At 49.1% G+C, this 16,492-nt stretch overlaps 1 protein-coding gene across 1 annotated transcript in view; it reads right to left on the reverse strand.

Moving 5' to 3' along the window:
- MICAL2 (microtubule associated monooxygenase, calponin and LIM domain containing 2) overlaps positions 1-16,492 on the reverse strand; it is a 251,221-nt gene that overhangs the window by 65,933 nt on the left and 168,796 nt on the right. The window contains exons 28-31 of the mRNA XM_050757393.1: positions 14,920-15,086; positions 8,818-8,895; positions 3,687-3,841; positions 1,190-2,465 (exon numbers count right to left, since the gene is read on the reverse strand). Coding sequence (XP_050613350.1) covers positions 1,190-2,465; positions 3,687-3,841; positions 8,818-8,895; positions 14,920-15,086 — 1,676 coding nt within the window. The remainder of the gene's footprint in view (positions 1-1,189; positions 2,466-3,686; positions 3,842-8,817; positions 8,896-14,919; positions 15,087-16,492) is intronic.

Genomic DNA, 16,492 nt, shown 5'->3' on the forward strand with positions numbered 1-16,492 from the left:
GATATATTAATTTTAGAATTTAAAAATTTTAATCAGGTTTAAATTATTTAAAAAGCCTACATTTTCATTGGTAAGCAAATATGCATAAGTGTTTAGGCTAGGAGTTTAAAGGGAAAAACATATGCATAAAGATGTTCATTCAACACCATATATAAAATATAAATATATGCATATATAACATATATACAAATGTAAGTTAAACAATAAGACAATAGTTCACCATACCTACCAGACAGGATATTCAATTAAATCACATTAATGTATACTACATGGTAATTGGCATAATATCTATGATATAATGTTGACTTTTAAATGATACAAAATTTTTGGCTAGGCATGGTGGCTCACACCTGTAACCCGACACTTTGGGAGGTCAAGGTGAGAGGATTGCTTGAGGCCACGAGTTTGAGACCAGCCTGGGCAACATATTGAGACTCCATCTCCACAAAAAATAAAAAATTAGCTGGGTGCTTCAGTCCAGGAGTTTGGGGCTGCAATGAGCCATGATCAGGCCACTGCCCTCCAGCTTGGGTGATAGAGAAAGACCCTTTCTCTCTAAAAACAAACAAACAAACAGAGGCTGGGCATGGTGGCTCATGCCTGTAATCCCAACACTTTGGGAGGCTGAGGCGGGCGGATCACCTGAGGCCGGGAGTTTAAGACCAGCCTGGCCAACATGGTAAAACCCCATCTCTACCAAAAATACAAAAATTAGCTGGGCGTGGTGACACACATCTGTAATCCCAGCTACTTGGGGAGGCTGAGGCACGAGAATCGCTTGAACCTGGGAGACAGAGGTTGCAGTGAGCTGGGATCATGCCACTGCACTCCAGCCTGGGTGACAGAGTGAGACTCTGTCTCAAAAAAAAAACAAAAAAAACCAAAACAAACAAAAAAAAAAACACAAAATTTTATGTACAACTTACTAAAAAATATTCCTATGGAAAGAAAGAAAATAAGTGAGAAAGTGGTGGTAGGGTTATACTTGATTGGTCTCTTTTCAACACCTTCTATAATTTCAAAACTAATTTTTTCAGATTTTTTTCAAATTTTTCACCTTTAGGGTTTTCCTACTTTTGTTAGTATTTGAGAAGCAAAACGAAGTGAAAGATGCCTGCTTGTCAATGCAATGAAGATAACTAACTGCCCAGCATGAAGTGCAGACATTTATCAGGACAGAGCCACTTACCTGCACCTCCTGCTGTAGGAGGAGGAGGAGGGGGAGGGGCTGCCTGGCACAGGGAGGTGCTTTTGAAAGGCTGCAGCAGCTTCTCTAGGGCCTGCGCACTGTCTTCAGGCAGCACCTTCGTCTTGGGGCTGCCAAAGAGGTCCCTGATGTCCTTTCTTTGTCTGGATTCTTGGAGGAAACTCTCAAAAGATTTGTCTTTGAGTCTGAGAGAGGAAAAAAGTGAGATTCTTTTCTTCAGAGGCTTAGAAGCATCTGGGAAGGTCTCTTGCAAACTCACTTTCTCAAGGAGTGTGGGGACATCTTCAATCTTGCTACAGGGTGGGGACCTAAGTGCAGGAAAGATCTTGGATGGCCGATTGGGCAAACTATGGGTGCGGAGGACAGGGTCAGGAGGGCTAAAGGCTGAGGGCCGGTTTCTCCCAGGGGAATGCTGGTCCCTGTCTTTATTGGAATTGGTTTTCCGAAGGCTGGATGAGCGAGTGCAGGCCTGTGTGGGTAAAGTTTTGGATTCTTGCTTGGCCCAAGCCTTCTTCCCACCTTCAGAGTTGGAAAGAAGGGGCTCTAGAGACCTTCGGATGGCATTGGCTATGAGCCGCAGTGGGGACTTGGGTGGAGGCACGCTTCGCTCCCCTTGAGCTTGTTCCGCGGGGGTCCTCATCTTCTCCTGAGCCCCCCTCTGGGTTGGCAGGGGCTCTCTTGCTGCCCTAGGGAGCAGCAAGGGGCGGACTGGTTTTAGCACACGGCCTCCTCTATCATTCTCAGCACTTTTCTGGGAAAGTCGCTCCCTGGTTTTGAGGTGCACACTCTCAGGGATGGAGTCATTCCAATCCAACAACATGGTCTTCTGCTCCTGAGTGAGGACTAACTTCTTTAGGCCCAACTTCTCCTTTGCCAGCGTTGGCCCTCCCTCTTCTTCCTTCCCAGCTCCAGTACTCCCTTTTTCCCAGTCTTCTCCAGCCAAGGGAGATAGCTCTTGACCTGGCCAGTTCCTGTCCTTCCCCCAGATGGGGTGTGGGTTTCTGTGGTTGCTTCCAATGTCCCCAAGAGGTGCCTCTGCTGGCTGGCCCTCATCAGAAGTCATCTCTGCAGGGCCTGAGAGGCCATCTTCACCAGGGCTTACCAGGCAGTACTCTGCCCACTCTGGCTTTGGGTGATGAGGCAGATACAGCGGAATTTCCCTGGGTGCTCCTTGGGCTATGGTTCGCCTTTGAAAGGTTGGGGTGGGAGGACTTGCATGACCTCTCGAGACCTGTGAGAGGGACTCAGAAGCTGTCATCTAGATGGGATGGGCAAAAATAGCAGTTATTTTAAAAATTTCACCATTTATTTATACGATTAAAGCAAATCTCAATCTACAACCCCTCCCCTTTTTTCTTACCATCTCAGATGCTCAAATTCAAAAATTATTTTGCCTAAGATGATTTCAAAGGGATACTCTTTGTTCTAAGTAGCTGCCTTGGGTCCTACCAGGATCTGCCCAGAACCCCCAAATCAGCATTGATGAAAGGCTTTTCTGAATCACAGATTACCTGGGTTGGAAGCCAGGGGGAAGGCAAAGGTAGAACCCTGCTGTTGTAAGCTCCTGGGCCCATGAGGGTAGGGCTGGCTGGGCCTCTGTGGGTGCTCAGTCATTGTCTATACTAAAGGGCATGATCCGCCCATAGGTATGTTCCTCTAACAACCAAGAAACCAAGGCTGCTTCTTTGGAGGCCATTAAAGTAAGAAGCGACAGTAACCCTCTGGGCTGAAGCTGTGGTAGCACAAGAATGGCCCTTAAGACCTTCCAATGACCCTTTTTAACCTCCTACCTTGCACCATCGAGAAAGTAGCTATTTCTAGCATGCAGGAACTTGGCCCTTGGCAAAGAGGGAAAATGAGTGGACTCTAGGGGTGGCTGTGTCCTCCCAAGAGCTCTGGTGCCTGAAGGGCAGGTAATAGCACAGGGGTTTCACCAGAGCACCCATCTTTTCTGTCTTGTGCACTCTACTTTCCAGAGTCTAGAACAGGCCTGGCATGTAACAGAGGCTTGATAAATACATACAGAAGGAAAGAGTCCAGCCTGCATATCAATGATGATATTTTATATTCAAGGAAGATATTGCTTCCAAGGTTCTTGGATGCTACCAAAGGAACCCTCACTTCAGTGCCTTCCATCCTATAGCTGCAAATTCCTCAATGCCCTTTGCAAGTTCTCAAGGGAAAGGTGTCCTAGCAGCTCTGTATCTCATGGAGACCTGGCATGGAGTATAAGCCCTGTAAAGTTTGCTGAGGGAATGACTGTGTCCTCAGGGATGGCTGTGAAGTAGCAGCAGGAGATTTTGTGAAAGGTATACATGAAGGCGGCTGGGGTAGAACCTTGACAGAGTATCTTCTGGCCCTGGCTTTGCACTTAGGCTGACCTACGAGCACATGGAATCCAGAGATAAGTGTGGAAGGTGGGAAGAGTACAGGTAGCTCAGCTTCCTGACACCTGGGCAGGACCCTCAAGGACACTCACCTGAGGTGGGGAGGAACCATCTGGATCATGCTCAGAAACACTGGCTGAAGAAGAAGATGGTGGGGAAGATGAATGAGAAGACAATGAAGGAAGAGGAAGAGAAGGAGAAGGGTCCTTTGGAGGTGACATAGTTCTTTTGTTCACTGGCGTCAAACCTACCAAGGAAAGAACACACTCTTCATTACAAAGGTGTTATTATTTTATCAAGAAAAGAGGAGGCTTTAAGTGAAGCTCCAATTCTATAAACCATCAGAAAGAGGAAGATGTCAGAGCCTGACTCAGAGGTTCCTGGTGCCTGAGGTGTGGGACTCAGAGGAATGGGTATAGCAGTGTCAGGGTCCCATGGGGCAAAGGAAGTCCCACGGTGAGAAGTCTAAGAACCATTATGTTTCAGACTCATGCGAGGATGCTCTTGAGAGATGTATCAGGGCATTTCCAGAACGTTTCTTAGAAATGTGCATCTGCCTCCAAAGAGCATCCTAAAACCATTGTGGTTGGGAGCTGGGCTGTGTTAAATCACTCAGTCAATAAACCACCTGAGCTTTCTTCCCACAAGATGCTGGACCCTTAGCCATGGGCCCAGAAAGGATAGACATCCACGACAAATGAGATGGGCTCTTTCTTCTCACATGTGTGCCAAGAGGCTCTCAGACAGAGGGAGTCATTTGAGATTTTAAGAGAATACAAGAGAGGGAGGTTACAGTGAGTATCAAATCATTTGAAGGATATGGAGTGGGCCCATGCCAAGCTCCTGTTGGTCAGGGAACAAACAGGATACAGTGTGGCTACTCAGAGATGGAGGTGAAAGGAGTGGGGCAGGGCCCTGAGGACAGGCCTGGTTCTGTGCTGTGGGGGGCTGAGATCATCTAGTCTGCTGACAGTCGTAGCCTACTGCAAGATCAACCAAGCTCACATATGTGTACTCTCTTCCTCTCTCCCTCCCCTCCTTCTTACTCTCTTCCCTTGCTTCCCTCAAGCATGGTAACCTTAAATCTAAAATCTCAAACATTTTGTCTCCATATTGGGTCATTTGAGATCACTTGCTCAAACTGATTCAGTAAAATGCCATGTACCCTCTCAGATCTGCCCTCTCAGTACCTACCCTCAGCCCAACCAGCTCTCTCATGAACTGTGGTGGCATACAGGGATGTCCCTCAGAAACTTCCCAGGACCGCCACATGGAACAAGTCCGCTCTCTTGTCCATCTCCCTGCTTCTGGCCGCTCAGCTGACTCATTCAGATTTTCCTCCAGGGTGTCTAGCCTTCAGATTTTCACCTGCTTCTTAGTGCAACACAATCCCCTGGTCTCAGTTTCCCCAAAGCTCCGAGGGATAAGCTCCTCCTCAGGGACTCACGCAGGCCAAGTCCCATCCCAAGGAGAGTTCCACTGAGTCCCCTCCACCCCCGGGGGCCCACACTGTTCTCGATATTCTCCCCTGCTTTCCCCCGTACATCAATGCGAACATGTGTGACTGCACGTCCCAGGCGTGGGCTCTGAACAGATGGCACCACACGCACACGGTCAGCAAGCTCCCAGAGGGAGGTCTCGCAGAAAGCTTTGGAGGGAAAAGGTAATTCTGGAAACAGATCTGATCTGAGGGTGGCAGGAAGGAGCTGCCAGGGAGGCGGCTGGCCTGCCTCCCGCTACTGCACCCCCATCACAGCCCACGATTAGAAGGTTCAAGCCTAAAAAGGCAAAAGTTGTGAGTCAGTCCTTGCCTTGCTTCCCGTCCTTGTCCTCAGCTTGCCAAATTCCTGCCAAATTCCTTCCTTCCTTCCTCCTTGCACCCTCATTCTCCCTCTCTGCCATCTTCTGAATCAAACTCCTTCACTTGCCTCAATTCCTCTCAGCCCAACAGACTGCCTTTTTGTTCCCCTGAGGATCCCTCAGGGACTTCCTGACAGGAAGCCAGGGCCACCTCAGGAACCAAGCCTGACAGAAACGCCTCAGGGCTCACGAGGTCATGACCCAGAAGCTGCTCCCTTCTTCTCCTTTCTCTAATCCCCACTCCCACCGCTGCTAGGGGGTCTCCTTCTCTCCACACGCGGTCCTCATGCACTGCCTTCAAGATGGAACTCCAGCAAGGCTTGAGGAGATGAGGGAATCAAAGCCCCAGCTCAGGCCGCGCCCCTTGTCCCTGGGCTGCCCTTCAAGCCACTGCTTGGGAGGTGGGCACAGCCTGGGGAGAGAGGTGATGGGAAACCTCCCCTTCCTGATGCCCACTGTGTCTTTGGGTCCTCTCAGAAGATGGTGAAGGGGAGCCTGGAAGTCCACCCCTTCACATGCACACCAGCTGCCCGGCTCTGAGCAAGTTACTTAATCTCTCAGTCTCCTCATCCAAAAAGTGGGCTGTCTGGTGCAGTTTCATGGAGTGGTTGAGCAGATAACATGGGCTAAAAAGAGATGCCCAGTTGGCCGGGTGTGGTGCCTCACACCTGTAATCACAGCACATTTGGAGGCTGAGGTGGGTGGATCACTTAGCTCAGGAGTTCAAGACCAGTCCGGCCAACATGGCGAAACCCTGTCTTTACCAAAAATACAAAAATTAGCCAGGCATGGTGGTGTGCGCCTGTGGTCCCAGCTACTGGAGAAGCTGAGGTGGGAGGATCACTCGAACCTGGGGGATGGAGATTGCAGCGAACCGAGATCACGCCACTGCACTCGTCTGGGTGACAGAGTGAGACCTCATCTCAAAAAAAACAAAACAAAACAAAACAAAAAAAAAGGTGCCCAGTGGCGCAGGACACAAAGTAAAAGCTAGTTGTTGGCAAAATATGAACTCCATTAGTTTCCCACCCTCTCACACACTTAAGCCGCATCCAGGTAAAGACATTTGCTGAAGCACATTGCTGAAGCTCTGGCCCATTCCAGAGGGGGCTGCACACTCTACACAGCCACGATTTCTCCAACTTTTGGGCCAAGAGCTCCTCATTGGCCAACTCACATCCCCCACTGCTGGCCGTTTCCTTGAAACCTTGGTACGGCCCACCCGGGGCTGCCCTGTCCTCTGCCCGGGTCTCAGTCACACGTGCCCCTGGCACCTTAGGGTTGCTTTGTGTGAAGGATACTGATGCGCGCACCAGAGCCTGAGTTTCAGCATCCAGGCTGCCTCTGGGTCAGGCGCTTGCGCTACCTCCTCTTTGGGCCCTCTAGCAGCAGCAACCTTTCCTGTAGATCCTAGAGGTCATCTGGCAGCATGAGCAGCTGGGGAGGGTGCCCAGGGCAGCCACATAGCCCCTCCAGCCCTCCCACCTGGGGCTTGGGGCCAGAACCAGCTGTGATGGGGCAGTAATGCCTCTGGACAGGAGGGATGGTACCACACATTCTGCTTCCAATGGCAAGGCCAGCCCTGCTCCCTGGGATTTTCTTTTAGGCAAAATAAAGACAATAAAAAAGATGGCTGTCGTGGCTTTCGGCTCTCGGGATTTTTGTGAGACTGGGACTTCAGGGTGCAGCTTCCCAGAACTTGGAGGTTTGGCAAGGTTCAAATCCCTCTCGAAGTCTTGGAGCGCCCTCTAGGGGCGGTAGCCTGAGCAGGTCTGAATCCATGTGCTCCCTTTGCGCTCAGTTCAGCTGGCTTGCTCATCCATTGATTCAGCAAACAAGGATTGGGTTCCTCTTCTGGGTCAGACCATGCTAGACACTAGGCTGATTGAAATGATCAAAACTCAAGCCCTAACCTCAAAGCAGCTTTCGTATACTCTTGAGAAACACTGTACAATACTCTTTGATAACTAAAGGCTGAGTTTCCCAGGCCCATTCCAGACACCATGGGGCTATTCAGCAGTCCTCTTGTTCCTGCACCTCCCCCAGCGACCCAGCCCTACTGGGAGGGTCTACCACCAGCCTCCCTGCTCTCACCTCAGGCTGAGAGCTTCCTGAGGACGGACTGAGTCCCCACACTGGCGGCACACAGTAGAGTGGGCTGGAAGCCTTGGGATGGACCCTGCACCCATGCATCCAGGGCCCGGGCAGCAGGCTTCCAGGGACTTGGGGAGGGCCAGAGCAGGGCAGTAAAGGCGATGGCCCATGTGTGGCAACGCTAGCTCCTCCACCCTCTGCTGTCACCGCTGGGGGCTGTCAGAGGATTCAGGAGTCACTCTAGGCTGTCCCCAGATGAAGTGGCCTGCCCAAGAGTGCAGCCCTGGGTCCTGCTTCCGAGGTGCCCCTGTCCCAGCCTGACCCGGTGCGAGGGTGGTGGGTCTGCGGATGGCAGGGGAATGACTCACTGGCTGGGAGCCTTGACTCAGAAGGAAGGAAGACCAGGGCTCAGTTCCAACTGCAACATTTCTTGGTAGAAACCCCTGTCTAAGCCAAGGCCTTTCTGGGTCCTCCTCTCCTAGGGTGAGGCCGGAGAGGGAGTGGGTGTGGGGGGAGGTGGAAGGCAGCAATGAGCCTGGAACTGGATGAAGAGTCCCTGCCCCTTGCTCCAGGGCCTGGGGAGGGAACTCTGAGCAGTAAGTGCTGCAGCCCCTGGATCCCAGGCCTGCCTAGACGCTGTGAGTCTGTGTGTGGTCACTGCACCCCCTGGCAGGGCCTGCTGCCTCAGCACCTGCCACAGCCCTGCTCTTCCCCAGGACACTGGGACCAAGTCTGACTCTGAAAAAGGAGCAGGGGTGTGTGTGTGTATGTGTGTGTGTGTGTGTGTGTGTGTGTGTAGGGGTGTGTGTGTGCGCATGTGCGTGTGTGTGTAGGGATGTGTGTGTGGATGCATGGGTGTCTGTTTGTAGCATCCTGCTTTGCATGAGGTCATTAATCTGATGCCGCAGTCTCACTCCAGTGTACAGAATCAAATCATAGAGTTCCTTCGGTTTACTCGTCTGTATTTCAAAAAGCTTAGAGGTAACGATGGCTAAGGCCCTGTCTGGGTGAAACTGTAGAATCCTAAAGCTCCATAATTCCTGCGCCAGGGGTGGAGGGGAATGGGAAGATCTTGAGTCCCTTGGAAAAGGCTCCCTCTAGTCAGCTGTGGAAATAAAGTCAACCTGATATTTTATTTCTTGCCTCTGACAACTAGGAGGCCGCGCCAGAGAGATACCATGTAAGGAATGAGAACAGCTGCCCCTGAGAATTAACCAGAGATCTTCTGCCCAGTCTCAGCCTCCCACTCCCAGAGAGCTAGTGACTCACTCCACCGGAATTCTCTCCTCCAGTTCTGGTATTTGCTTGGGGTTGGAAACTGGAAGCTATTGGCCTGTTGCAGAGCTGCTGTGGAAAAAGAAAGGGACAGGGAAGATGGGGTGGGAGGAAGAGTCCATTTAATGTGTACAGTAAGTAGGAATTTATCTCCTATAGCTCATTTACCACAAGTTAATAGACTAATGATTATAATAGATTGAACCCTCTCCTTCCCTCACACCATACTCCTGTCTCCACAACATACACTACCAAACTTTTCATTTGTTCACACATCAAATATTTTTGTGTGTGTTTTTTTTTTGTCACCCAGGCTGGAGTGCAGTGGTGGGGTCATGGCTCACTGCAGCCTCCACCTCTTGGGCTCAATGATCCTCCCACCTCAGCCTCCTGAGTAGCTGGGACTATAGGCACGCACCACCACATGCAGATAATTTTTTAATTTTAATTTTTTATTTTTTGTAGAGATAGGGTCCCAGTGTGTTGCCCAGGTTGGTCTCAAACTCCTGGGCTCAAGTGATCCCCCCACCTTGGCCCCCAAAGTGCTGGGGTTACAGGCATGAGCCACCACACCTGGCATCAAATATTTATTGAGACTCTGCTATGGGACAGGTACCACCCTCAGAGAATGCCTCAAATTGTGAACTATCATTACTAAGATCATCAGTAAGCATCCATATGCATATATGCATATGTGTTGATATATTTATACATGCATGGGTATATACATACATGCACATATTCATTCATGTCAGAACAGTTATTTAAAGCTGAGGTCATCATGGAACATCAATGTTCCATATATGTAATACATTAAAAAGTGGAGCTGCTCTAACCGAAGCCAGGAAGCTGCAGGAAGTTCTATTCTCTGCCTCCCCTCTCCCGACAAAGCCCCCCAAACCCTTTGGAAACTAGGTTTAACTGAGACTGTGGACCATCATTGCTGTGGCCCTCCCTTGGCCTGGTTCCAAGGGAAACATATTTGCGGGACGCTGTACTTCCTATGGAAGACCCCTCTGCCAGCTGGGCCTTGAGGATTAGCTGAGCAAAATGAACATCACATGCAGAAGAAAAACAGGTCTTTGTCACTTAGGGTGTGAGAGTGGGCAGTAGGGTCCACATGTTCCATATTCCCACACAAGGCCTGCAGATGCATTCTCAGGCTTCAGGCCTCTGCACCTCCATCACTGCCGGAGAGAAAGGATGGGGACGGTGAACATCTGAATGTGCACACAGGCAGGGCCAGGAAGCATGAACGGAAAGGAAGCCCAAGGGCATGATGTGGGTATGGGAGATGGAGGCAGAGAGGGTCTGAATCCAGGACTCTAAATCCAAGGCCCAGCTGGCCCAGCCCTCTGTCTTTCTTTCTGTCTAGAAACAGTCCTAGATATTCCGCTCCCTGCCAGGTCTCACAGTGGAACTCTTTCTTAGCAGCCAGGCTGTGGAGCATAAGTGTCAACCACTACCTGGGGGCTTTCCTTCCTCAAGACCAGCTCCTTCAACTCCTCTCTCCCCCTTACTCCATTTGTGAAAATGCCCTTTGCAAAAATTACAACTGAGAAAATTATGACAGTGACAGAGATCTGACCTAACCAATCCATCTTGCTTCTAACCTCCACCCTTTGTTCATTCCTGGGCGTAGGCTGAACTAATTTTGGGAGGAACTTAGTTTATAGTTTAGTTTTGAAACAAAGATGATAACAGCCATTTCCCCAAACAAACCCCCTTCCTGCCTGGGGACTAGACTGCCTTTGCAGGACTAACAAATTCGCCACAAGATTAGAAATTGTGGTTTAGGAGTCATGCAGCTGGAGGCTGTAAGATTCTGAATCTTCCCAAATTGCATCCTGGGGCTAACATCACTATTGTAAAGCCTAAGGTCAGTGCTTGGGATATTTTGCAGACCCTGCACTCAGAGGATGAGCTGGTACCACCCAGATTGATAAACTGGCTCATCTGGACTTTTAGCCCCCACTCAGGAACTGACTCAGTGCAAGAAGATAGCTTCAACTCCCTATGAGTTCATCTCTGACCTGACCAAGGAGCCCTTCCCATTTTCCAAACCCCTACTCAGCAAATTATCTTTAAAAACCCTGATCCCCAAGTTTTCAGGGAGACTGATTTAAGTAATAATAAAACTCTGGTCTCCTGTACTCTCCAGCTCTGTGTAAATTAAACTCTTTTTCTTTTTCTATTGCAATTCCCCTGTCTTGATAAATCAGCTCAGTCTAGGCAGCAGGCAAGGAGAACCCATTGGGTGGTTACATTTGGAGGCGCTTCATGCCTGCTCTATCTGGCAGGTTTCCAATCCCACAGGCCTACTCTCAAAATCCAGTCCATGGGGTTGAGGAGGAGCCTGTGTGGATGGGCACACAGCTCCCCATGAGGAGATGGATAGCTCACCCTCCCAAGTGCTGGCTGGCTGGGCTTTCCAGGCATAAGGAGCAAGCAGGTCTTAAGCACAGCTACATCCTGTTGGCCAAAGCTGGCCTCTTAATCACTTAATGAAGACATTTCTCAAAAAAAAAAAAAAAAAAAAAAAATTGCATAAAGCTCTAATTGCTTCTTCTTAGCTTCTAACTTTGTGGAATGGAACCTATTGGAAATGGCTAAAATTCAAGATTTTCCGTCACTGGTGTTAATAGAGCACTCATGCACACATTTTTACCACAATGGGAACAATAGGGTGGCTAGTAATGCTGAGCAACATAAAGTGGGCTGATCCCTTCTTCTTAGCTTACATTCTATGTGTGTTTATTTATTTCAAAGGAGCACTTTCAGAGATCTTAGTGCATGACCCACTGTAAAAGGAGTCAGAGGGTATTTTGCCATGTGGTGCTGATGATATCATTTTATTATTACAAACTGATAAGAGTCCTCCATATCCCATTGGACCATCCTGTTATCAAATTATTGCCAGAAAAAAGATGGATAAATACCGATTCCTCTAAGCCAGAATAATTTGGGGCAGGTTGTTCTCCTAAATCTAATTAGTTTATAGCCAAGAGTCCAATGCACTAGATCTATTCATTTAGTTGCTTGGACGTGGATTTTACAATGAATTCATCTAGGCAGGACTTCCACAAAGCTGCATTTCCAAAATCCCCAAAGTGTAGAACATGGCCCACTGTGTCAAAGCCCCTGGGGATGCTTACACAGAATGTACGTACTTGACCCCACTCCAGACCCACTGAATCTGAATTTCTGATGGTGGGAACCTGGGAATCTGCCTTTTAAACAAGATTGTCAAGAATCACTGACCCCGATGTTTTAGGGGGCTTTCTTCAGCCTCCATGACATAGGGTGTGAGCTGTATTTCAGGCCACCCTCTTGGGCATGCTCTGTGAATTTTGAGGATGTAATAGGTGCCTTCATGTGCCAAGGCAGTCCCAGAAGTCTTTTTAAAAATTGTGGAAAAAATATACATGATATAAAAATTGTTACTTATACATTTTTAAGTCTAGATTTCAGTGACATTAAGTACACTTGCCCTGTTGTGCAGCCATCACCACCTCACCACCACCCATCTCCAGAACTCTGCTCTCATCCCAAACTGACGTTTGTCCTTTTGTGACTGGCTTACTTCCCTTAGTAGCATGCTTTGAAGGTTCATCTAAGTTGTAGCGCATGTCAGAGTCCCTTCCTTTTAAAGTCTGAATAACATTTTGCTGTATGGATATACTGTGTTTTGTTTATCCATTTGTCTGTTGAACATTTGATTTGCTTCCCCCTTTTGTCTAATGTGAATAATGCTTCTATGAGCATGGCTGGACCAACCTGGAGTCTTTCTTTTTTAACTCCACACTGCAACCAGGAGTCTTTTCAAAGCAATATCCTGGTCTTGCCTGGCATTCCCTTGGTCTACCTTGAAGGCATTTATCCAGGTGAGAATTGTAGTTAATGAAGCTCCATAAAACCCACACAAGGGGTCAACCCTGCATTATTTGGTAAAGTGATGGGGTTACCATAACCAGCAACACAAAGCACAGCACTTAGACTTAACTGTACAATGTGGTTCACCTAGCAATAATCAAACAACAACTGATGAAGACTAACTTGACAAATAATTGTTTGAGAGTCACACAGTCTACCCACTTATCTACTCTATATTTTATTCTGGAGTTAAACTGGACTGCCAGAAACAAAATGCTTTGATCTCACTACCCAACGCAACCCAACTAGTCTCTAAACCCAACCCCATCCTACTAAGAAAACTGCTATTGCTGAGTCAGGTTTTTCTTTGTTTGTTTTGTTTTGTTTTTTTGTTTTGTTTTTTTTTTGTTTTGTTTTTTTGTTTTGTTTTGTTTTGTTTTTGTTTTTTTTGGTCATGCCCTCACCTTCCAGCAAGGGATGCTGTAAGAAACAGCCTCAAGAATACTAGGGCTGCATTTTCTGAGGAACTGTTAAGACATAATCTAACACATCTCTCAATATCATGGATTCAGTACGAGCTGGAAACTGTCGACAGAGTTAAGCATTAGGAGAAGTTGTACCTGCTCAGAGACCTGCTGCAAACCAATACATGTTTTTCTCATAAACAATGAGAATAATGATGTTCTGTGTTTCCTTTTGAACGCTGGAAGCCAGAAAACTCAGGATCAAACTTATGATTCAACTAGAGCAACTGTCTAGGATTATGGTCTGCCTCTCTGGGGTATATCCCTCCTAAACTGGCTTTGTTAGACCTGATTTTGAGGCTTGATCTTTCACCTTTATAGTTGTACAATTTTGTTTTATGTTTTTCTTGTAAGTTGCCTAAAACCCTCTGGCAATTGCAGGGGAAATGGAGGGAAGGGATGAAAGGCAGGCCGACTTCGTATCTGGAAATGGGGAGCTGAAGCCCAGGAGGATGGAAGGGTACACCAAGGCCACGCAGTAACCAGAGGTGGGGCTGGACCCAGCTGGGCATAGGAGAGAACTCGGTTCAGTGCCAGTGCTGAGCCTCTCTGCACAGCCCCACAAATGGTACTTAACAAATGTGTTTGGATGATAATCTGTCCTTTTTTAAAAGTGTCACTTTTTTAAAAATGAGGGTAAATTAAACATTTCTAGAGTAAATTCAACATTTCCAGGATTTAAAATTATCTATATGAGTTCTTTCTGCCCCAGCCCTCGTTTTCCTGGGAACGTTTCACGGACCAGGTGGCAATTCTGCTCCTGACCACCAGGTGGCGGTGCAGGACAAGTTGAGCTCCTGCTCTCCCAGGCTAAGGCTGTGGGGCTGGGCAGGAAGTTTCGTCAGGTTAGCCTGTTTCCTCCCAGGCTGGTCCAGAAGTTGCCCATAAATCAGACGATTTGTTCCCAAGTTGTTGACTGAATCAAAACACTCAATTCCAGGTCAACTTTGTATTAAACACAAGCTGGGCTGCTAAAGACAGCTACTTCTAAGTAAGCCAGAGCTTGGGCAGCGGTGGCTGGACGGTGTCACCAGCACGGGCTGAGACTTCGGGAGACCACTCAGCCTGTTTGCTCCCCTGTGAAACAGGCTTTGTACTACTTACCCCACAGGGTCATCCTGGGATGAAATGGGCCACACATATGGGAAAAGTCCTGGCTTATTACAGGTACGCAGTAAAAGTGCATTCATTATTGTGTAGAAGTTTGGGTGCAACCCACAAGCTCCAAACACCGCTAATGGCCCCAGTGCTGTGCAGGTGGTCCCAGGGAGAAGATGCCGTCCAGGGTCGCATGTTGTTCAACTGCAGCCCGGCCCAGCTCCCTTCCCTCAGGGACTATGGGATGCCAGAGCGGCCCCTAAGGAGGTGACCACACAGGAGGCAGGAGAGAAATCACTCCAGGCAAAAGGGACCTGCGGGCCCCTGATCCCTGCCGGCCTGTGACCAACCACAGCCGGCCAGGCCCCGTGACATCTTCCCCACTGGGATTCCAAAGCTTCTCATGGAGAGGGAAACCAGGCCTGGGTCCAGTCCCCTCACTGCCACTTGCGTCCCACTCCCCAGAGGTCCTAGTCCCACTGCCTTGGAGCCTAAGGGCGAGGCCTCCTGTCACCTGGTCCTCCATGAGGGAAATTCAGCTGTGGGGGTCTCTGTTCCCTCCCTGCGTCCCAGAATCAAGCCCGGTGGGCTCTCTGCTTACCATGCACAGTTTTGGGCTCCTCAGGGCACTGTGGAGAGACCGCCCTGCTCAGGGCCTCCCTCAGGGAGGTGTGCAGTAGACACGGGGATTCTGGCCGCCGGGGTTTCTCTTCACAGGGCTCTGTGTGGGAGGCCTCGCCGCCACCATAGTCAGACTCTGTGTCAGAGCTGGAAGGAGGAAGGAGTGGGTGGGCGAGTCGGGGCCCCGGAACCCACGCCCCAACACACCCACACTGTGTCCTGCCCAGCACTCCTCCAGCGCACTTGGAGGGCCTGGGCTTAGTCCTGGGTGCCCAGAGCCCAGCTGCAGACTTTGTTGTGGGTTGAATTGTGTTCCTGAAAACTCATATGCTGAAGTCCTAACCCCAAGTACCTTCAGATGTGACTGCATCTAGAGATAAGGCCTTTAAGGAGGTCATTAAGGTAAAACGTGGCTATTACGCTGGGCCCTTGTCCCATACACCTGACATCTTTCTAAGAAAAGGAAATGTGGACACACACATGCACAGAAGGAAAGCACTATGCAGACAGGAAAAGACGCCATCTACAGGTTAAAGAGGGAGGCCTGGAACAGATCCTTCCCTCCAATCCTCCAGTAGGAACCAAAGCTGCCCACACCTTGATCTCAGACTTCCAGGCTCCCAATCAGTGAGAAAATACATTTCTGTTGTTTAAGCCGCCCAATCTGTGGTGCTTTGTTATGGCAGTCAGAGCAGAACAATACAGGCTTGGCTCAGAGCAGAAGGGGCCCAGCAATGCATGAGGAGCTGTTTGAATAACACCTGCTCTGCTCACTTGCACCTGTCCCAGAGCATGACTCCCAAGGTCTGTCTGGTCAGATAAGCTCATAATTAGGGACTTGGTCCCAAAACTTCAGGCATTTAAATACTGCTCTCTTCCCCATGGAATGGATGAGGGAATGGAAAATTCTACCTGGGTGGGGGTGAGGGGTGAGTAGTATTTAACATGGGCCTTTAATAACTGGTAGGAATTCAAGTGGCAAAGAAGTGGAGGCAGGGTGTCCTAGAGAGAGGGGCAGTCCAAGCACAATGTTCCAGGATGGGAAAGTACAAAACGGGTCAAGCAGTGACGTGTTAGTGAAACTCTATATATGCACACACTCTCTGTACATGGAAATCCAGCAGGGTTCCTTCCACAAGGCCACTGCCACTCATCTACCTGTGTCTATGGCAGACCCCTTAGCCATCAGAGTGCCCAAGCCTGGCCGGTCACGGTGCCCCAGTCCTGTTCACCAACTGTTCCCAGAGGGAAGTATGTGATGTGGGAGTAGCAGTTGGGGGCCTGCCTTGAGATCCTGACCTGAGGACATGAATTTATGGATATGGTCTGAGACCCTCAGTAGCCGAGTTCCATGTGTGGAGACAGCCTCTCTGCCAATGGCTGTAAAAGCAGCAGAGAGGCAGGAAGGGAGAGTGGTTATTTGAGACTCTGGCTCCAGCCTTGCCTGAATGAGGACCACCCTTGGACTTCCCAGTCACATGAGCCAATGCGTTTGCCTTTGTTACCGAAGCTAGTTGGAGTTAGGTTTATGCCTGTTATTATGGAAACAGGCC

The sequence above is a fragment of the Macaca thibetana genome, chromosome 14, assembly GCF_024542745.1.
Source record: "Macaca thibetana thibetana isolate TM-01 chromosome 14, ASM2454274v1, whole genome shotgun sequence".
Classification (NCBI taxonomy): domain Eukaryota; kingdom Metazoa; phylum Chordata; class Mammalia; order Primates; family Cercopithecidae; genus Macaca; species Macaca thibetana.